Source organism: Gorilla gorilla, chromosome 9, assembly GCF_029281585.2.
Source record: "Gorilla gorilla gorilla isolate KB3781 chromosome 9, NHGRI_mGorGor1-v2.1_pri, whole genome shotgun sequence".
NCBI lineage: Eukaryota > Metazoa > Chordata > Mammalia > Primates > Hominidae > Gorilla > Gorilla gorilla.
The window spans coordinates 54155155-54178040 of NC_073233.2; the positions used below are offsets into that span (position 1 = coordinate 54155155).

The 22886-nt window shown below is 46.1% G+C and overlaps 2 protein-coding genes across 6 annotated transcripts in view; both read right to left on the reverse strand.

Moving 5' to 3' along the window:
- FNBP4 (formin binding protein 4) overlaps positions 1-7536 on the reverse strand; it is a 51060-nt gene extending 43524 nt beyond the window's left edge. For 2 of the 3 annotated variants that reach the window (XM_019037222.4, XM_055354940.2), the window contains exons 1-2: positions 7130-7503; positions 5332-5424 (exon numbers count right to left, since the gene is read on the reverse strand). In XM_019037222.4, coding sequence (XP_018892767.1) covers positions 5332-5424; positions 7130-7355 — 319 coding nt within the window. In that variant the 5' untranslated portion in view covers positions 7356-7503. Of the gene's footprint in view, positions 1-5331; positions 5425-7129 lie in introns of all 3 variants that reach the window. The other variant, XM_019037223.4, reaches the window with a different exon arrangement.
- A 10634-nt stretch (positions 7537-18170) lies between these two features.
- Positions 18171-22886, reverse strand: part of NUP160 (nucleoporin 160) — a 74652-nt gene continuing 69936 nt past the window's right edge. For all 3 annotated transcript variants that reach the window (XM_004051075.4, XM_063711198.1, XM_055354941.2), the window contains 2 exons: positions 20416-20520; positions 18171-19267 (listed from right to left, as the gene is read on the reverse strand). In XM_004051075.4, coding sequence (XP_004051123.1) covers positions 19178-19267; positions 20416-20520 — 195 coding nt within the window. In that variant the 3' untranslated portion in view covers positions 18171-19177. The remainder of the gene's footprint in view (positions 19268-20415; positions 20521-22886) is intronic.

Sequence of the window (22886 nt, forward strand, 5' to 3'; positions counted from 1 at the left end):
GACAACATAAATTGATCAAACTTTTTTTTTTTTTTTTTTTTTTTTTGAGACAGAATCTTGCTCTGTCACCCAGGGTGAAATGCAGTCACACGATCTCGGCTCACTGCAGCCTCTGTTTCCTGGGTTCAAGCGACTCTCCTGCCTCAGCCTACCAAGTAGCTGGGATTACAAGTGCGTGCCAATGTAATTTTTGTATTTTTTTTGTTTTTTTTTTTGGAGATGGAGTCTCACTGTCACCCAGGCTGGAGCGCAGCAGCACAACCTTAGCTCACTGCAACCTCTGCCTCCCGTGTTCAAGCGATTTTCCTGCCTCAGCCTCCCGAGCAGCTGGAATTAGAGGAGTGCACCACCAAACACAGCTAATTTTTTTGTATTTCTAGTAGAGACGGGATTTCACCGTGTTGGCCAGGCTGATCTAGAACTCCCGACCTCAGGTGATTCACCCGCTTCAGGCTCCCAAAGTGCTGGGATTACAGGCGTGAGCCACCCAACCTCGTCTTTTCTATTTTCGTAGAGACAGGTTTTCACCATGTTGCCAGGCTGGTCTCGAACTCTTGACCTCAGGTGATCCACCTGCCTTGGCCTCCCATAGTGTTGGGAGGCGGCAGCCATGGTGACTGCCTAGATTCCATATACCTTAAGTGAAATTTGGCAACAGGTACCAAGAGCTACAAAACTCAAGTTTATTTTATATAGTTTCATCTTTGAGACTATAATACCAAGACATAACTCCAAAAAAACTTTGCTCAAAGCTTCTGGTGGCTTGCTGGAAACAACTAAAATCTGTAAACACTCAAATGCTCTCAAACAGTGGACTGGCAAAGCAAATTATAGGACATACCTGATTTATTACCATTTTGTGATAAATCAGACTATTATAGAATCACATGAAATATTACTAAAGGGATTAAAAGTAACGCTAAAGGAATAAAAGCAAGTCATAAAATACATACAAAATTTAATTAAATCTCAGAAAATACAGTGTATATACTGTTAACAGGAATGAAGTTAGAGTAACACTGAAAATAAACGTTCACATTATCAGGCAAAATTGCTTTATCTTAGAAAAATCTCAGAGGCTGGGCATGGTCGCTCACCGCTCTAATCCCAGCACTTTGGGAGGCTGAGACGAGTGGATTACAAGGTCAGGAGTTCAAGACCAGCCTGGCCAAGATGCTGAAACCCTGTCTCTACTGAAAATATAAAATTAGCTGGGGATGGTGGCATGAGCCAGTAATCCCAGCTACTAGGGAGGCTGCAGCAGGAGAATCACTTTAACTCAGGCGACGGAGGTTGCAGTGAGCCAAGATCACACCACTGCACTCCAGCCTGGGTGACAGAACAAGACTCCATCTCACAGCAAAAAAAAAAAGAGAAAAATCTTAGAAACAAAATCAACAGGATGGTCACGGTGGCTCACATCTATAATCCTAGTATTTTGAGAGGCCAAGGAAGGAGGATCACTTGAGCCTCCTTGAGAACAGCCTGGGCAATAAAGTGAGACCATGTCTACAGAAAGAAAAAAAATTTTATTAAAAACAACAACAAAGCTGGCCAGGTGTCACTGACCTATAAGCAGGTACTAAAGAACTCCAAGAATTTAATTTCTTTCTTCCTTTTTTTTTTTGAGACAGAGTTTCGCTCTTGTTGCCCAGGCTGGAGTGCAATGGCGTGATCTCGGCTCACCGCAACCTCTGCCTCCTGGGTTCAAGTGATTTTCCTGCCTCAGCCTCCTAAGTAGCTGGAATTACAGGCATGCGCCACCATGCCCAGCTAGTTTTGTATTTTTAGTAGAGACGGGGTTTCTCCGTGCTGGTCAGGCTGGTCTCGAACTCCAGACCTCAGATGATCCACCAGCTTCAGCCTCCCAAAGTGCTGGGATTAGAGGCATGAGGCACAGCGTCTGGCCGTTTTTTTGTTTTTTGTTTTTTTTGAGATGGAGTCTTACTCTGTCACCCAGGCTGGAGTGCAATGGTGTGGTCTAGCTCACTGCAACCTCCGCCTCCCGGGTTCGAGCGATTCTCCCACCTCAGCCTCACGAGTAGCTGGGACTACAGGTGCGTGCCACCATATCCAGCTAATTGTATTTTTAGTAGTGATGGGGTTTCACTATGTTGGCCAGGATGGTCTTGAACTCCCGACCTTGTCATCCGCCCGCCTTGGCCTCCCAAAGTGCTGGAATTACACGCGTGAACCACTGCACCCGGCCTTGTTTTTTTTTTTCTTTGAGATGGAGTTTCACTCTGTCGCCAGGCTGGAGTGAAGTGGCATGATCTTGGCTCACTGCAACCTCCACCTCCCGGGTTCAAGTGATTCTCCCACCTCAGCTTCCTGAGTAGCTGGGACTACAGGCGCATGCCACCACACCCAGCTAATTTTTGTATTTTTAGTAGAAATGGGGTTTCACCATGTTGGCCAGGATGGTCTCAATCTCTTGGCCTTGTGATCTGCCTGCCTTAGCCTCCCAAAGTGCTGGGATTATAGGCGTGAGCCACCGTGCCCCGCCTATTTTTTTAAATTATTTTTGATACAGGGTCTCATTCTGTCACCTAGACTGGGTTGCAGTGGCATGATCATATATAGCTGACTGCAGCCTTGAACTCCTGGGCTCAAGCAATCCTCCTGCCTCAGTCTCCCAAGTAGCTAGGCCCACAGGTGCTCATCAGCACGTCTAGCTAATTTTAAATTTTTTTGTAGAGGTGTGGGTCTCGGCCAGGTGTGATGGCTCATGCCTGTAATCCCAGCACTTTGGGAGGCTGAGGCAGGTGGATTACTTGAAGTTAGGAGTTCCAGACCAGCCTGGCCAACATGGTGAACCGTCTCTACTGAAAATACAAAAATTAGCTGGGCATGGTGGCGTGGGCCCGTAATCCCAGCTACTTGGAAGGCTGAGGAAGGAGAATCGCTGGAACCCAGGAGACAGAGACTGCAGTGAGCCAAGATCACGCCACTGCACTCCAGCCTAGGCAACAGAGACTCTGATTCCAAAAAAAAAAAAAGAGTCTCTCTGCTGCCTAGGCTGCTCTTGAACTCTAGGATTCAAGCGATCCTCCCACCTCAGCCTCCCAAAGCACTAGGATTACAGGCATGAGCCACCCATTTTCAGGGACGTTAAAAACTAAGCTCCTGGGCTGGGCACAGTGGCTCATGCCTGTAATCCCAGCACTTTGGGAGGCCAAGGCAGGAAGATCACTTAAACCCTAGAGTTGTAAGAACAAGTCCTTGACTACTATTAAGGTGAAGATGCGTTGCAGGCTGGGCGTGGTGGCTCAGACCTGTGATCACCGCACTTTGGGAGTCCAAGGCGGGTGGATCACTTGAGGTCAGGAGTTCAAGACCAGCCTGGCCAATGTGGCGAAACCCCGTCTCTACTAAAAATACAAAAATTAGCCGGTAATCCCAGCTGCTCAGGAGGGTGAGGTAGGAGAAATCACTTCAACCCGGGAGGCAGAGGTTGCAGTGAGCCAAGATCACACCACTGCACTCGAACTCAAAAAAAAAAAAAAAGATTTGTTGCTACTTAAAGCCTGAGAAAGCATGGTCATTCTTCAGAGCCATAGTGTTTTGTTTTGTTTTGTTTTGAGACGGAGTCTTGCTCTGTCGCCCAGGCTGGAGTGCAGTGGCGTGATCTCGGCTCACTGCAAGCTCCGCCTCCCGGGTTCACGCCATTCTCCTGCCTCAGCCTCCCGAGTAGCTGGGACTACAGGCGCCCACCACCACGCCCAGCTAATTTTTTGTATTTTTAATAGAGATGGGGTTTCACCGTGTTAGCCAGGATGGTCTCGATCTCCTGACCTCATTATCCACCTGCCTCGGCCTCCCAAAATGCTGGGATTACAAGCGTGAGCCACTGTGCCCGGCCCAGAGCCATAGTTTTTAGCAGTCTTTTTTTGAGAGAGGTGTTGACCCCTCAAACCTCAACATTCTTACTTACCTTTGAGGGATGGTGCTACACAATTTGTATATCAGCTACCTATATCAGGCAGTAAATTATTTCTTAGGTATATACCTCTTATGGCTTGAATGTGCCCCTAAAAAGGATGTTTTGGAAATTAAATCCCCAGTGCAACAGTGTTGGGAGGTAGGGGCCTAATGGAAGGTGTTGACATCACGAGAGGACATTCAAACCACAGGAGTAATCAAGGAAGTTTCTCCTAGAAACATTTAAATTTATATTTTATTTTATGTATTTATTTGAGACAGGTTCTTACGGTCACCCAGGCTGGAGTGCAGTGGCAAAACCTCAGTTCACTGAAACCTCCACCTCCTGAGTAGCTGCGATTATAGGTGTGCGCCACCACGCCCGGCTAATTTTTATGTTTTTAGTAGAGATGGGGTTTCACCATGTTGGCCAGGCTGGTCTCGAACTCCTGAACTCAGGTGATCCGCCTGCCTCAGACTACCAAAGTGCTGGGATTACAGGCGTGAGCCACCGCTCCTGGCTAAATTCTACATATTTTAAATGAGGGTTAAGTCTCAAATGAAATAACATATGCAGTTGGCAAATACAAAATGGTATAATGTAGTTCTGAAATTTCTCTCACATTCAAATTTTAGCTTTCTAACCCACACTGGGGTGTTTTGTTTGGTTTTTTTTTTTAGGTGGCAAATGGTGAGGAGAGAGGAATAAGCATCTATCATTTTAAGCATCAAATAGTACAAAAAGTATTCTGAACTGAAAAGAAATTACTACCAATTATAGAATATTTAATATTAAAACACATTTTACTCTTCCAGGATACACAGAGTAGAGAAAATTAACATTCTTGGCACTTACTATGTCACATCTGGAAATATCTCAGAGATAAAAGATCCATTTTACAGATTAATGAGGTTCAACCCAATTAGTAATTGCACCAAAGTCTAAGGGTGAATGCCAGAGTGATGAATTGAACCCAGGTTTGTCTACAAAACCACTGTTGCAACTATGGCATTCCTTTGTACTTGAAAATATTTAATAAGATCAATTTCCAGGTCCACCAATGTTTGTTAGGTAACCAATCAAGCCAGAGTGTTAGAAAAGGAATAGGAGTTGGCCTGCCTAATGAACACCAAGCTAGTGGGAGGACCAGAAAACTAGTTATAAAATAGCATCAGGAAAAAAAAATAGTAAAAAACGTTTTGGGTAAAGAAAAACAACAAATTTTGCACTGGTCAAAGTGTATATACATCAACATTCTCTCACAAACAAAAATAATCTTAAATCATATTTTTGGGAGAAATAATGTTAGCAACACTAAAGCATTCAGCAAAACATTCTATGTACAAACCCAACTTGACTTTAATGAAAGACGTGGGAGAAAAAATGTAAAAAACAAAACAAAAGCATACCTGTTGCTTTAACAGCTGTGGGTCTAGTGGTCATGACTGGTTTTGGAGGATTCTGAACAACTCTAGGAACCTCCTGCACCGCTTCCTGTTCATCTGGATTAAAAAAAAAAAAAAAAAGAAAAGAAAAGAAAACTGCAGTCAGATTCCGGACCAGAGAAAACACTAGAGGTGACAAATCAACCTCTGATTTAACATTTCAGCTCTAGATTCCATCAATTTTTTAAAAAGTGCATTTTGGCTGGGCTCGCACCTGTAATCCCAGCACTTTGGGAGGCCAAGACGCGGGGGGGGGGGGGGGGGTGTCACTTGAGGTCAGGGGTTCAAGACCAGCCTGGCTACCATGGTGAAACTCCATCTCTACTAAAAATACAAAAATAAAAATAAAAAAATTGCTGGGCATGATGGCACTCGCTTGTAATCCCAACTACTCGGGAGGCTGAGGCAGAAGGATTGCTTGAACCCAGGAGGCAGAGGTTACTGCAGCCTGGGCCACAGAGGAAGACTCCATCTCAAAAAAAAAAAAAAAGGACATTTCATTGACCCAAATAATTGGGAGATAATAAACACACAGAGCTGGAATCTTTTTTTTTTTTTTTTGAGACGGAGTTTCGCTCTTGTCGCCCAGGCTGGTCAAACTCCTGACTGACCTCGAGTAATCCGCCTACCTCGGCCTCCCAAAGTGCTGGGATTACAGGCATGAGTCACCGTGCCCTGGAGTCTTTCATCTGCCTACAAACTTCAACATCAAGGGAAGACTCTTACCATGGTAAATAAAAATTATTAATACATCTGCATGGCCGGGCGCCGTGGCTCTCGCCTGTAATGATCGCTTGAGCCCTGGAGTTCGAGACCAGCCCGGGAAACATGAACTCCGTCTCTACTGAAAATACAAAAATTAGCCGGGCATGGTGGCAGGGTCCTGTAGTCCCAGCTACCCAGGAGGCTAAGGCGGGAGGATCGCTTGAACCCGGGAGGTGGAGGTTGCAGTGAGCCCAAGATCGCGCCACTGCACTCCAGCCTGGGCGACAGATTGATACATTGTCTCGAAAAAACAAAACAAAACTCTTAAAAAGTTACATCTGCAATACTTACAAATACATATAAAAACAGTAAGTATTCTCCAGGCTATGACAGGACCTTTACAAGACACACCAAACACTGCTATTGCGGATTTTTTCCAATTAACGAACCAGCGTGATCTCTGTACATCTGAAACGGTCGCGGCTCCTCCGGCGCCTAGCCCTGGAGTCACTTTTAATCCAAGCACCACTCCAGTGAGAACCACACAAATACTTAGGAACCTACCAGCTCCATTTCTCCAGCAGTTCTGCTAGTGTGGGGATGCTTACTGGCTGGAATATTAAGAGCTTTTTCTAAACGTCTCTATCCCCGTTTCAACAAAACCGAAAGGAGGCAGATGACGTGTGGAAAGGCCTGGCCCACAGTCACAGGCCGCGCACGCGGAAACTCATCCTCACATCCACCCTCTCTGCGTTACCCAAAACCGACCCGGGGCGTTTGGGTGGGAGACTCAGGATGCCCGAACTTCGGTCATATTTCAAACGTTCCTGGGGCAAGCCCTGCACCACAGATGGCGCCTCGGGCTTGGCCCGGGCCGAGGGCGCAGAACTCGGCCTGGCCCTTCTGCGGCCCGGAGCCCAGGGCCGCCCCGCCTGCAGACCCGCAGCAGGCAGGCCTCGGAAGCCGACCTCGTCCGCCTCCCTCGCCGGGTCTGGCCAGGCGCCGTGAGGAGCCTAGGCCGCAAGCCCTGAGCTCGAGTTCAGGTCCCCCCGCGCACCCTTGCCTTCTGAAGGCGAGTCGTCCGAGGCCGCGGCGGCAGTCACCGCGGTGGTGGTGGTCGTCGCCGCCGACGGGGCGGGCTGGCTGGGGACCGCCGCCGTTGAGTCCGGCTCAGTGTCGGGTTCCGGCTCCGGGTCCCGGCCCGGCGTGCTGCCCCGAGGACCCGGCGGAGAGAGCTGCAGGATGGGCCTACGGCCGGGTACCGCCCGGGACTTCTTCCCCATCGCGAGCCCAAGCGCGAGCAGCGAGCGTCGGGCGGCCGAGAGGGGCGGGCACTGGAGGCTGGGCGCTGGGCGCTGGGCGCTGCGACGCGTAATCAATATTCATGCACCGCGACACCGCCTCCAGCCCGGATCCGCTTTCAACCGGCGGAGCACGCGCTTGCGCAAGCGCCTCGGGCCCTTCGGCTCTTCTGGCTCCTCCTCACCAGGAGAAAGGGCGGGATTACCAACTGCGCTAGGCGATTGGCTATTTTGACCCAGAGAAGGGACCGGTGGCCAATGGAAAAGGAAAAAGGGTGAGAGTCCAGCCAATAGTGCGGCAGGGCCTGAATTAGACCGACTTCCCCACTTCCGTCGGGTTCCACCCATGCGCTTTCCCCAAGCCTTTTCTTTGCCCACTTGTCCTCCATCTTGTGGCTATTCTCGGCAGAGCGTTTCATGTTGTCTGTCTTCTAGAAAGGTGTGCTGCTGGGCCCAGCGCACTCACGCCTGTAATCTGAACACTTTGGGAGGCCGAGGCGGGTGGATCACGAGGTCAGGAGTTCAAGACCAGCTTGTCCAAGATGGTGAAACCCCGTCTCTACTAAAAATACAAAAGATTTAGTCGGGCGCGGTGGCAGGCGCCTGTAATCCTAGCTAGTCGGGAGACTGAGGCAGGCGAATCGCATGAACCCGGCGGCAAAGGTTACAGTGAGCCGAGATCGCGCCACTGCACCCCACCCTGGGCGACAGAGTGAGACTGTCTCAAGAAAAAAAAGAAAGGTGTGCTGTTTTCTGAGCCCTTCCCCACGTTTCGCCCGGATTATTGTGGCTTACTTTGGGTATAGCATTGAACATTAAATGGGACAGTGGGTCTTTTACGCTTTTGTAATTTCCTGCAGCACACAAATAGATGTCTCATATTTTCTCGCTTATTAGCTGGGAAAAATCACGACATATTCCACTACCTACAAGGAAAAAGCCTAAAATTGTTGGGATGGCATACAGGAACCTTCCAGTTTTGTACTACTATCGTCAACATGCTTTAATTTATCCTTGCTTAAAACTGCCCCCTCTCCCGTCTCCTGCCTCTGGAGCCCGCCACTTGGAGCATCACCTCCCTCACTTTTCCTTTGCACTGACTGGAATAATTACTGCATCACATGATGAAAGTCTTTTATTGTTTCATCAGGGCGCAATGCAGACGCAGTGCAGGCGTGACCTCCTGCCCAGCCTCTCCCTGGCACTTGACATCGTGTTGACATCCGTCTCCCCTCTAAACTAAGGAATGCGAGTGGTATTTATTTTTATATCCGCAGCAGCTCAGTTCCCACTAAAAATAATCTAATACTTACTAAGCTCTATGTGTCAGTCACCAAGCACTTCACACGTAGAATTGCATTTGATCTTTTAAAATGATTATTTCTAATTTTATTTTTAAAAGTGTCTTGCTCTGTCATCCAGGTTGGAGTAACGTGGCATGATTATAGCCCACTGCATCCTCAAACTCCTGGGCTAAAGCCATTTTTTTTTGAGACCGTGTCTCGCTCTGTTGCCCAGGCTGGAGTGCAATGGCGCAATCTCGACTCACTGCAGCCTCTGCCCTCCGGGTCCAAGCGACTCTCCTGCCTCAGCCTCCCCAGTAGTTGAGATAATAGGCGCCCACCACCACGCCTGGCTAATTTATGTATTTTTAGTTGAGACAGGGTTTTGCCATGTTGGTCAGGCTGGTCTTGAACTCCTGACCTCAGGTGATCCACCTGCCTCGGCCTCCCGAAGTGCTGGGATTACAGGCGTGAGCCAGCGTGCCTGGCCTAATTTTTTAATTTTAATTTTAATTAATTTGTTTTTGAGAGAGCTTCTCTCTGTCGCCAGGCTGGAGTGCGGTGGCACGATCTTGGCTCACTGCAATCTCTGCCTCCCAGGTTCAAGCGATTCCCCTGCCTCAGCCTCCTGAGTAGCTGGTACTACAGGCGCGCAGCACCTTGCCTGTCTAATTTTTTGTATCTTAGTAGAGATGTGGTTTCACCATATTGGCCAGGCTGGTCTAGATCTCCTGACCTCATGATCTGTCTGCCTAGGCCTCCCAAAGTGCTGAGATTACAGATTTTTATTTTGTATACAGTCACCCAGGTTGGAGGGCAGTGGTGCGATCTTGGCTTAAGGGAGGACACCACCCCTCATATTGTCTTATGCCCAGTTTCTGCCTCCAAAGAAAGAAAAAGTAAAAACTAAAAGGCAGAAATGAAATCCACAGGCAGACAGCCCGGCGCCACACCCTGGGCCTGGTAAAGATTGACCCCTGACCTAATCGGTTATGTTATCTATAGATTAAAGACATCGTATAGAAAAGCACTGTGAAAATCCCTATCCTGTTTTGTTCCGACCTAATTACCGGTGCATGCAGCCCCCAGTCACTTACCTCCTGCTTGCTCAGTCGATCACCAACCCTCTCATGTGCACCACCTTAGAGCTGTGAGCCCTTAAAAGGGACAGGAATTGCTCACTCGGGCAGCTCGGCTCTTGAGACAGGAGTCTTGCCGATGCCCCCGGCTGAATAAACCCCTTCCTTCTTTAACTGGGTGTCTGAGGAGTTTTGTCTGCGGCTCGTCCTGCTACAGGCTCACTGCAACCTCCACCTCGTGGGTTCAAGCAATTCTCCCATCTCAGCCTCCGGAGTAGCTGGGACTACAGGCGCATGCCATCACCCCCACTAATTTTTGTATTTTTAGTAGAGGTGAGGTTTCACCATGTTGGCCAGGCTGGTCTTGAACTCCTGACCTCAAGTGATCTGCTGCCTTAGCCTCCCAAAGTGCAGGGATTACAGACGTAAGCCACGGTGCCTGGCCTAATTTTTTTTTTTTTTTTTTTAGAGGGAGTTTTGCTCTTGTCACCCAGGCTGGAGTGCAATGGCATGATCTCAGCTCACTGCAACTTCCGCCTCCCGGGTTCAAGCGATTCTCCTGCCTCAGCCTCCCGAGTAGCTGGAATTACAGGCACCTGCCACCACCCCCTACTAATTTTTTGCATTTTTAGTAGACGGGGTTTCGCCATGTTAGCCAGGCTGGTCTCAAACTCCTGACCTCGGGTGATCCACCCGCCTCGGCTTCCAAGAGTGCTAGGATTACAGGCGTGAGCCACCGTGCCTGGCCCAAAGAATTTGCTGGGTTTTTTTTGTTTGTTTGTTTGTTATTATGTTTTGAGACGGAGTCTCGCTCTGTCACCCAGGCTAGAGTGCAGTGGCGCGATCTCGGCTCACTGCAAGCTCTGCCTCCCGGGCTCACGCCATTCTCCTGCCTCAGCCTCCCCAGTAGCTGGGACTACAGGTGCCAACCACCACGCCCCGCTAATTTTTTTGTATTTTTAGTAGGGACGAGGTTTCACCGTGTTGGCCAGGATGGTCTCGATCTCCTGATCTCGTGATCCACCTGCCTTGGTCTCCCAAAGTGCTGCGATTACAGGCCTGAGCCACTGCGCCAGGCCAAGAATTTGCTGTTTTAAAGCTGTTAGCAGGCTGGGCGCAGTGGCTCATGCCTGTAATGCCAGCACTTTGGGAGGCCGACGTGGGCGGATCACAGGGTCAGGAGATCGAGATCATCCTGGCTAACACGGTGAAACCCCGTCGCTACTAAAAAAAAAAATACAAAAAATTAGCCGGGCACGGTGGCGGGCGCCTGTAGTCCCAGCTACTGGGGAGGCTGAGGCAGGAGAATGGCGTGAACCCGGGAGGCAGAGTTTGCAGTGAACCAAGATCGCACCACTGCACTCCAGCCTGGGCGGTAGAGCGAGACTCCGTCTCAAAAAAAAAAAAAAGCTGTTAGCAATTTTCTAATTTATTTAATGAGGAAAGACACAGTAAAATAAGGAGTTTTGTATAGGAACTTTGAGGCCAACATCTGGATTGAAAACTTTTCTTCAGTACCTTCCAGATATGAAGGCTTAGACAAGTTTCTTAACATCCCTAAACTTGTTTTTGCAACCACAAAATACATTAGTACCAGTATCCATAGATCCGTAGGGTTGTTGTGAAATTTAAATTGTATCATAGTTTTTTTGAGACAGAGTCTTGCTCTGTTGCCAGGCTGGAGTGCAGTGGCGTGATCTCCACTCACTGCAACCTCCGCCTCCCAGGTTCAAGTGATTCTCCTGCCTTAGCCTCCTGAGTAGCTGGGACTACAGGTGCGCGCCACCACGTCCGGCTAATTTTTGTATGTTTAGTAGAGATGGGGTTTCACCATGTTGGCCAGGTTGGTCTCAAACTCCTGACCTCAGGTGATCCACCCGCCTTGGCCTCCCAAAGTGCTGGGATTACAGGCGTAAGCCATCACGCCCAGCCTGTATCATAGTTTTAAGACCTTTGCATTGCACCTGGAAAAAAATAAACGCTGGTACCTGTGGAGTCCTAATAAGGGAAAAGGAGTCAGGCTGGCAGGAGTAGGGGAGAACAAAAAGAAAAAGTAGATAAGCTCTAAGTCTGCCTTTCTTCATGATCCAGGACATACAGTCCTTCTGTGCAAGTAACTCACAATCTTCCTATGCTCAACTTATCACCAGAACCTTGGCTGATAGAACAATGCAAGTTAGCTCACAGCAACCTTGGCATTATCAATACTGCGTGTAGCCCTCTCCAGCATAAGCACCATTCTGTAAAATCCCCAGCAAGCATTTGTCTCCTTGTAGTCAGCTCCTCTCTTAGTGCCTGCCTGTTGCATCCTTGCAATGTATGTTTATGCTACCTGCCTTTGTTTACCTATGACTGTCTTGGTAAGTTCCTTTACTGCCTGCAACACTGGCCCCAATTAGTTGTTACCTGAGAGCAGCTATTATTACTATTAATGATCCTTTTGTCTATACAAAAGTACAGGTAATATTATAAAACTGGCTGGAACTAAGTTGAGATTATGAGCTAAACCAAAAGTGTATAGAAATGTGAAAGGCTGTTTTCCTTGGGGGAAACATACATTTCTGGAGGTGATGGTTGTTTATGCTTATACCAAGGGTTCTCAACCATCTGGAGGGCATTAAAGCGATATAAAAATCTGAATCAGTTGGAGTGGGGTGGGAGTGCAGGACCTATTTCAATGTGCTTTATTTTAATGTAACTATTTATTTTTGAAACAGGGTCTTGCTCTGTTGCCCAGGCTGGAGTACAATGACATGATCATGGCTCACTGCAGCCTTTTCCTCTTGAGGCTTAAGGGATCATCCCACCTCAGCATCCCAAGTAGCTGAGACTACAGGTGCATGCCACCAATCCCAGCTAGTTTTTAAATTTTTGGTAGAGATAGGGTTTTGCCATGTTGTCTGTGCTGGTCTGGAACTCCTGGGTTCAAGCCGTCTGCCCATCTCAGTCTCCCAAAGCATTGGGATCACAAGCATGAGCCATTGCACTTTGCCAGTTTATGTATTTATTTTGAGATGGAGTTTCGTTCTTGTCGCCCAGGCTGGAGTGCAATGGTGCCATCTCAGCTCACTGCAACCTCTGCCTCCCTCCTGGGTTCAAGTGATTCTCCTGCCTCAGCCTCCCAAGTAGCTGGGATTGCAGGTGTGTGCCATCACGCCTGGCTAATTTTTGTATTTTTAGTAGAGATGGGGTTTCACCATGTTGGCCATGGCTGGTCTCAAACTCCTGAACCTCAGGTGATCCACCTGCCTCGGCCTCCCCTAAGTGCTGGGATTACAGCCGCGAGCTACGGTGCCCGGCTGCCAGTTTATTTTTAAGTAAAGATAGGGTCTTGTTTTGTTTCCCAGGATAGACTCAAACTCTTGGCCTCAAGCCGTCCACCTTAGCCTCCCAAAGTGCTGGGATTATAGTTGTGATGAACTGCAACCAGCTTGCTTTTTTAAAAACCTCCTTAGATTATTGTAATGCTTAGCCAGAGTTGATAACCATTGGCTTTTTTCCCTAGCTTTATTGAGGCATAATTGATAAAAATTGTATATATTTAAGGTATATAATGTGATGATCTGATGTACATATACATAATGAAATGATTACCACCATCAGTCGTTCAATGAAATTTATAGGAGGTTGGATGGGCGCGGTGGCTCATGCCTGTAATTCCAGCACTTTGGGACGCCGAGGCGGGCAGATCACAAGGTCAAGAGATCGAGACCACCCTGGCCAACATGGTGAAACCCTCGTCTCTACTAAAAATACAAAAATTAGTTGGGCGTGGTGGCATGTGCCTGTAGTCCCAGCTACTCTCCGGAGGCTGAGGCAGGAGAATCACTTGAACCCAGGAGGCGGAGGTTGCAGTGAGCCGAGATGGCGCCATTGCACTCCAGCCTGGTAACAGAGCGAGACTCCGTCTTAAAAAAAAAAAAAAAGAAAGAAATTTATAGGAGGCAAGGCTGGGCATGGTGGCTCATGCCTGTAATCCCAGCACTTCGGGAGGCTGAGGCAGGTGGATCACCTGAGGTCCAGAGTTCAAGACCAGCCTGACCAACATGGTGAAACCCCATCTCTACTAAAAATACAAAAAGTAGCTGGGCGTGTTGGCATGTGGCTGTAATCTCAGGTACTCAGGAAGTTGAGGCAGGAGACTCGCTTGAACCTGGTGGGTGGAGATCGCAGTGAACTCAGATCGTGCCATTGCACTCCAGCCTGGGTGATGAGCAAAACTCCGTCTCAAAAAAAAAAAAGTATAGGAGACCATTATTTTGGACTGAGTTCCTGTACTAGGCCTCAACAGGCCATACCCAAATGGAGTTACTCATGCTAGAGTTCCATATCATTAAAGAAGTTGTTTGGCTGGACACGACACGATGGCTCATGCCTGTAATCCCAGAACTTTGGGAGGCTGAGGTTGGAGGATCACTTGAGTCCAGGATTTCAAGACCAGCCTGGGCAAAATAGCAAGACCCCATCTCTATTTAAAAAAAAGAAATGAAGTTGTTTATGTCACCATCTGGGAAATCAGGAGACAGAGATAATAGCCAAGTCCCCAAACAGCCCAGCTTTAGTCAGCATGATAAGGAAATCCCCTCTGTTTTAACCTTTACAAGTAAAGTAACTTTGAAACCATCTCCAGCCTGGGCAACATTGCAAAACTTCATCTCTACAAAAAATAATAATTTTTTTTTTTTTTTTTTGAGACGGAGTCTTGCTTTGTCTCCCAGGCTGGGGTGCAGTGGCGCAATCTCGGCTCACTGCAAGCTCCACCTCCCGGGTTCACGCCATTCTCCTGCCTCAGCCTCCCGAGTAGCTGGGACTACAGGCGCCCGCCACCGCACCTGGCTAATTTTTGTATTTTTAGTAGAGACGGGGTTTCACTGTGTTAGCCAGGAAGGTCTCCATCTCCTGACCTTGTGATCCACCCGCCTCAGCCTCCCAAAGTGCTGGGATTACAGGCGTGAGCCACCGCGCCCAGCCAAAATAATAAAAATTTGCCTGTAGTCCCAGCTACTCTGAAGGCTGCGGCAGGAGAATCAACTAAGCCCTGGAGGTCCAGCCTGTAGTGAGCCATGATTGTGCCACTGCAGTCCACCTGGGGTGTGAGAACAAGACCCTGTCTAAATAAAAAAAGGAAGCCACCAAGCTGTGTTTTGTTGTTTTCTGCTTTCCTTAGCCTGTCTCTGTCCTCTGTTTAGCTTGTTGGAACACTCATTCTATTTTATGGAAGGAAGTGTTGCCCAATTCACACAAGTGATAAATAAAAGCTAATTAAGATCTTTAGGCTGGGCACAGTGGCTCATGCCTATAGTCCCAGCACTTTGGGAGGCTGAGGTGGGCGGATCATGAGGTCAAGAGTTCAAGACCAGCTTGGCCAACATGGTGAAACCCCATCTCTACTAAGAATACAGAAATTAGCCGAGCATGGTGGTGTGCACCTGTAGTCCCAGCTACCTGGGAGGCTGAGGCAGGAGAACTGCTTAAACCCAGGAGGTGGAGGTTGCAGTGAGCCAAGGTCACGCCACTCCCATCCAGCCTGGGTGACAAAGCAAGACTCCATCTAGAAAAAAAGAAAAAAAAATCTTTAAACTAAATTTGTTGCAATTTGTCTTTTGACAAAGTCAATTAACATATCCAGCACCTCATATAGTTACCTTTTTGTTTGTGTATGGTGAGAAGCCTTAAAATATATTATCTTAGCAAATTTCAAGTGTACAATACAGTATGATTAACTGTAGTAACCATACTTATGTAAGTGAGTGCAGGTCTGGTGGCTCGCCACTTGGAGAGCCCCGAAACAAGAGCAAGGTATGGTAGAAAGAAATTTACCAAAACTAGCAATGGGGAAGTGGCTAGATTCACATCCAAAGCAACCACTTCAAATTTCTGGGGAGAAGGCAAGGGTTTAAAAAGGGAAATGATATTGGTGGCATGCAGGAGCTGTGCTGAGTACAAGGTCCATGTGTCTCGTTTTGGTGGCTATCTTGGGTCTGTCACCTGGAGTGCAGGCACTGGTGTCATCTCAACAATGGCCGGGTGGTATTGTAGACTAACTACCTCGAGGTAATCTCTGGATTTTTGCAGCTGGGTCTCCATACTCCATCTGTCTCGAGATTAGCCCCTGGGTAAGCACATAATTAGATACAAGCATGCAAAGTTAGATAAATGTGCATGGTATAATGGAGTGTACGGTGAGAAAGGGAGGAACATGATATTTCAAAGAAAGTACATTTCAAGGCTAATATTTTAAGACTAAGGAGAAGAAAAAAAGATTTCTGCAGTAAGCTTCAAGGTTACATATTGAAACTAGGGAAAAAAGAGAAAAAATGAAATAAAATGCATTTTCAGGCTAGACTGGTTATGAAACTGTCTTTGCAAAAATCATTAACTCAGAAAATTATGACAGTGAAAGGTGTCAGACCTAACTGACCCTATCGTGCTTCTAACCTCTAAACTGTCCTTGTTCATTCATTCCTAGGCATAGGCCAAACTACCTTTGGGAAGGAATTTAGTGTATAGTTTATGTAACAGTCCTTCCCAAAAAGCTAAACTGTTCTTGTAAAACAAATGAAAGACCACCAGCCACGAAGTCAAGATGAGAGGGGCTAGATTTCTAAATATTACCAGCCATTATTCTGGAGGTCATAAGATTTGCAACTTTCCTAATTATTCTTGAAGGTAACATCACTATTGTCAACCTAAGATGGGCCTTTTGAGATGTCTTTTCAGGTTTTTCATTTCTCACAACCAGATGGCGCCACCTGGACCTGCCAACCAGTTCTGTGCCCCCACCCAGGAATTGACTCAGCAGAAAACAGCTTTGACTCCCTATGAGTTCGTCCCCAAGCCAACCAATCAGCACTCCTGATTCACTGGCCCCCTACCCACCAAATTATCCTCAAAAACTCTGATCCCTGAGTTTTCAGGGAAACTGATTTGAGTAATAATAAAACTCCAGTCTCCCGCACAGCTGGCTCTGCGTGAATTACTCTTTCTCTTTTTTTTTTTTTTTGAGACAGAATTTCACTGTTGTTCCATGCTGGAGTGCAATGGCGCGATTTCGGCTCACTGCAACCTCTGCCTCCCAGGTTCAAGCGATTCTTCGGCCTCAGCCTCCTGAGTAGCTGGGATTACAGGTGCACGCCACCACACCTGGCTAATTTTTGCATTTTTTTTTTTTTTTTAGTAAAGACGGGATTTCACCATGTTGGTCAAGCTAGTCTCAAACTCCTGACCTCGTGATCTGCCCGCCTCGGCCTCCCAAAGTGCTGGGATTACAGGCGTGAGCCACTGTGCCCAGCCATGAATTACTTTCTCTGTTGCAATTCCCCTATAATCCCAGCACTTTGGGAGACTGAGGTGGGCAGATCACGTGAGGTTGGGAGTTCAAGACCAGCCTGCCCAACATGGAAAAACCTTGTCTCTACTAAAGATACAAAATTAGCCGGGTGTGGTGGCGCATGCCTGTAATCCCAGCTCCTCGGGAGGCTGAGGCAGAGAATCGCTTGAACCCGGGAGGCGGAAGGTGCAGTGAGTGGAGATCACGCCACTGCACTCCAGCATTGGTAACAAGAGTGAAACTCCGTCTGAAAAAAAAAAAAAGCAGACTCAAAGCTGTGAGAAAAGTGAAGTGGAAGTATGGGGGCATGCTCTGTTCTGGTCGGGACTCAAAATGAGGAGGGTAGAATACAATGGACAGAAGAGCTGGGCTGGGTTGAGCATGGGTTCTAGGCCTTGAACCTAAACAACAAGCACAGGAAAAGTTGGTCAGCATCTTGTGAACTGCCACCATGGAAACCACTGCATTGATCAGCAACACAAATGGGGGGAGTGGGGGTTTCTGGAATAGGGCTAGTCTCTCACTACTTCTTGCCCTCCAGAGATGGCTACAATAGGGTTTGGTCTCATTGTCACCCAGGCTGGAGTGCAGTGGCATGCTCAAGGCTCACTGCAACCTCTACCTCCCAGACTCAAGCCATCTTTCCGCCTCAGCCCCTCTAGTAGCTGGGACTACAGGTATGCACCACTGCGACCAGCTAATTTTTTTTTTTTTTTTTGAAAGATGTGGTTTTGCCATGTTGGTCTTGAACTCCTGATCTCAAGTGATCCGCCTGCCTCAGCTTCCCAAAGTGCTGAGATTACAGGAGTTAGCCACCACGCCTGGCCCTTGATGTTTTCATACTATGGGTTATGATCCATTAGTCACTCATGAAAACATCAGGATACACTGTAGGTGAGGATACAAATTTTGTGAAACTTTTGGTTATATATGTGTATGTAGGTCAAAATGTCTTTCTTACTGTCATTGAAAGCCACAGGTTTAGAGAGCTGGGAGGACAGGGGCTCTCCCAGTCCCTAATTGCACCAAATGCCTCGTATTAATCATAGTAGAGCTAAAAAAAAAAAACAAAAAAAACACACACCTCAGTATCTATCAACAACAGTACCACAGAGAAACTCATATTGTTAATTAAAGTATATAATGTAAATATGGTATTGAAAGTATAAAAATTAAAGGCTTCTGAAAAACTCAAGAAGGGTCAAAAGGCTATACAAGCAAGTAGTATACAGATTGTTTCCTTAAAAGATAAATTTTAATATACAGAATAAAATCCAAGATGATTTTATTATTTTTCACTTTCCCAAAACTTGTGAGCATGAATGCTTCTGAATCTGACCAATGAAGTTTACATTTTGGTCCAATACATTATGAGACTAACTTGTATGATCAAGTCCAGCTTGATTATCATAAATCATAGAAGTTAACAATTTACTCTGAGAATCTGTTTGCTAATATAGATGATGGATTTCCAATTTTTTCTTAGCTAAGAATTTACTCAACTTTAGCTCAGAACCAGATTCAAAATATCTTCTTTAATTAGCTGGTCATCATTTTAGGCTTAATCTAGGCAAATTATTTAATACTCAATTGAAGATCATATAAAACCTCCAAAATAAATAAAAAGTACACAAAATTATTAGCTTTTGTGTACAATACAGAAAATACAGGTCAGTTCTGGACCAAAATAATTGCATTAAAATACAAAAGGTGATAGGGAAGAATTAAAAGATTTGCAGTGACTGCTTTTGGTGGTCAGCTACAACAAGCCAACAACCCTCAGCTATTTTGGAAAGTGAAGGTGGGTCTTAATTTGCAGATAATGAATGTCTTCGGTAGTTTAAAAAAATATAAACTCTAAAAAAGCTTGTGAATCATATACAAAAGCAGCTATTTGAGACCAAGATTGAACACCAGAAATTGTGTTAGCACCACCAGCAAGCACAGGGTCCTCTGACTCTTCCGCCCTCCTATCTTGTGCAGAATGCAGACTTGAATGTTGTACACATCATTTACAGTTACAAAAATCGGCCTTGAGTACAGGGTTCCTGTAGGGTAGTCTTAAGCCCTAAGAGGCACCAAGCGGTTACAAAGGCTAGGTGACAATCCGGATCACAAGGTCCGACGATATAATAAATCCCGTGTTGCCTTATCAACTTTTTGCTGGTAGTCCTCCAATTTGTCAAGTATTTTCTGGGACAGCTATAAGAGAAAAGAAGGAAAACATTACATAACAGCTCAACAATGGAAAAATATTGAAGTTATTAATAACTTTGACTTCACCAAGTAGATTCCACCTTATAAAGATGTTAGCCACTCTGCTTCATAAAATCACCATTTGTTATAGGAGTCTCCTCTGTGACTCTACTGATAAAACTAGGTCTCTCTGTTATATACAACATTTCAGTCTCATTTTCTGAATGAATTTTCTAAGTATGGAAATCGTACCAGTATTTCTAATAAAAGGATCACTAACTCTTTTCTCAGAACCAGAAATGCTGCATCTGATATAACTAGTTATTAGCTGCCAAGTGAAATATAGAACTAATATTTTAGATAGGCTCAGGAGGCACTCTATCTCACTGGTAAACAAAATAAGCCATCACTATAATGACTCAAGGAAACACTATTGTTTTTTATGTTAAGGCAAGCAGGGCGAATATATGACTCCTGAGAAATGTTGTTGTATATGCCAACTTCCCTCAGGACAGTGATAATTTATCACACTGTATTTCTTTCTTTTTCAGGGTGGGGGAATGGAGTCTCACTCTGCTGTCTAGGATGGAGTGCGGTGGTGCGATCTTGGCTCACTGGAACCTCCGCCTCCCGGGTTCAAGCGATTCTCCTGCCTCAGCCTCCCGAGTAGCTGGGATTACAGGTGCCCGCCACCATGCCTGGCTAGTTTTTGTATATTTAGTAGAGATGGGGTTTCACCATGTTGGCAAAGCTGATCTTGAACTCCTGACCTCTCAGGTGATCTGCCCGTCTCAGCCTTCCAAAGTGCTGGGATTATAGGCGTGAGCCACTGCGCCCAGCCTATCATTGCTGTATTTCAAGTACCTGTTTACCTTGTAGGGTCTGCCCTACCAAATTAAAAGCTTTAAAGGATGGACCGACTGCTTGCCATTTGTCTCTGTATAATTAACACTTATACAGTTCCTCATTATGTTTTCTTGATCCTGTTGCTTAGATCCTCTGCCTTATCTATAAAGGGACTGGGCAGTTTGTTAAGGGCCAAAAATAGGCTTTTGTCTTCCCTTTCTAATCCCGGAGAACTGAAGATCAAGCTGTAAGGTGTAACTGCTAGTGCAGGGGCTTACACAAGACGTCTCATGAAAGGGCTGACTTACTGCAATGTTGTGACTGTTGGCACTGTTCTCTCCCAGAGCTTGGAGAAGCTGATCAATAGAGGAGTATGGAAGCCACACCATTGGGGCTGTTGCGGACAGTGGAAACTAAAAGGAAAATGTTTATTTGAAAACAGTCTGCAAAGTGTACCATTTCTTCTGGGTAGTTGCTTTCATAGGACTCTGTAGAATAAAATACCCCCTTTTTTTTTTTTTTGAGATGGTCTTGTTCTGTCGCCCAGGCTGAGTGCAGTGGCACAATCTCAGCTCACTGCAACCTCCGCCTCCTGGGCTCAAGCATTTCTTGTGCCTCAGCCTCTTGAGTAGCTGGACTACAGATGTGCACCACCATGCCTAGCTAATTTTTTTATGTTTATTTTTAGTAGAGATGCGGTTTCACCATGTTGGCCAGGCTGGTCTCAAACTCCTGGCCTCAAGTGATCCACCTGCCTTGGCCTCCGAAAGTGAGCCACTGTGCCCGGCAAAATAAAATGCATTTTTCCCCCCACCACAAGAAACTGTGTGTATACATGTGCATGCACACAATGGGAACCCTCTTTTCTCCAACTGGGAAACTTGTCATTTTTTCGGTTAAATATATTTAAAAATTCATGTCAGCTGGGCCTGTCATTCCAACGTTTTGGGAGGCCGAGGTGGGCGGATCACAAGGTCAGGAGTTCGAGACCAGCCTGGCCAATATGGTGAAACCCCGTCTCTACTAAAAATACAAAAATTAGCTAGGTGTGGTGGCACACATGTAGTCCCAGCTGCTCGGGAGGCTGAGGCTGAAGAATTGCTTGAACCCGGGAGGCGGAGGTTACAGTGAGCCGAGATCATGCCACTGCACTCAAGCCTGGGCGACAGAGCAAGACTCCGTCTTGGAAAAAATAAAAAAATAAAAATAAAAAAATAATTTCATGTCAACTTCCTTTTTTTTTTTTCAGACAGGGTCTCACTCTGTCACTCAGGCTGGAGTGTAGTGGCATGATCATAGCTCACTGTACCCTCAACCTCCAGGGCACATGTGATCCTCCCACCTCAGCTTCCCACATAGCTGGGACTATAGGCACGCACCACCATGACCAGCTAATTTTTTTCTATTTTTTGTAGATAAAGGTTCTCACTATGTTGCCAAGGCTGGTCTTGAACCTCTGGGTTTAAACGATCCTCACACCTTGACCTCCGAAAGTGCTAGGATTACAGGTGTGAGCTATTACACCTGGCTGATTTCATGAGGGTTGAAGCTGTAGTTAACTACACCTATTTAGACCTGGCTCTTCTATTATATTTACCATCTGTATGAACCTGTGATAACCTCTGAGCCTGTTCCCTCATGGGTTAAAAAATAGAAAATTAAAACATTCCTTCATAAGGCTGCTATAAGGATTAAATAAAAAAATGCTTGTAGAGACTTAACACAGTCCCGGCACACACACAATACCATTTTGTTTATCTCTCTCCACTGAATCCTAACTAATGCCATATTATTTTGATAGAGAAAGATGAAATTCCTATTTTATAAACAGGAGACTAGAGATTCCTAGAGTGTCAATATTTAGTTGTATAACTACAGATAGTAAAGGTTAAATACACTAACATATAGTTCAATTTACTCTCAGATTCTCACCTTACATAGCATGATAATAAAAAGAAATGCCTAGGCCGGGCATGGTGGCTCACATGGGTAATCCCAGCACTTTGGGAGGCCGAGGTGGGTGGATCACTTGAGGTTAGGAGTTCCGAGACCAGCCTGGCCAACATGGTGAAGCCCCATCTCTACTAAAAATATTAAAAAATTAGCTGGATGTGGTGGCAGGTGCCTGTAATCCCAGCTACTCAGGAGGCTGAGGCAGGAGAATCACTTGAACCCGGGAGGCGGAGGCTGCAGTGAGGGAGTAAGCGGAGGCTGCATCACTGCACTCCAGCTTGGGCGACAGAGCAAAACTCAGTTAAAAAAAAAAAAAAAAAAAAAAAAATATATATATATATATATATATATATGCACCTATACCGATGTTCCTCAACTTATGGTGGGCTTGTTTTCCAATAAACCCACTATCAGTTGAAAATATCATAGGTTGAAAATACATATAATACATCTAACCTAATGAACATCACGGCTTAGCCTAGCCTACTTAACCATGCTCAGGACACTTAACGTTAACCTATAAAGTTGGGCAAAATCATCTAACAGAAAGCCTACTTTATAATACACTGTTGAATATCTTGGGTAATTTATTGAATACTGTACTGCAAGTGAAAAACTGAACAGTTGTGTGAGTATTTTATTTATTTATTTATTATTTATTTATTTATTTTTGAGATGGAGTCTCGCTCTGTTGCCCAGGCTGGAGTGCAGTGGCATGATTTCGGCTCACTGCAACCTCTGCCTCCCAGGTTCAAGCGATTCTCCTGCCTCAGCCTCCTGAGTAGCTGGGATTACAGGTGCGTGCCACTGCATCTGGCTAATTTTT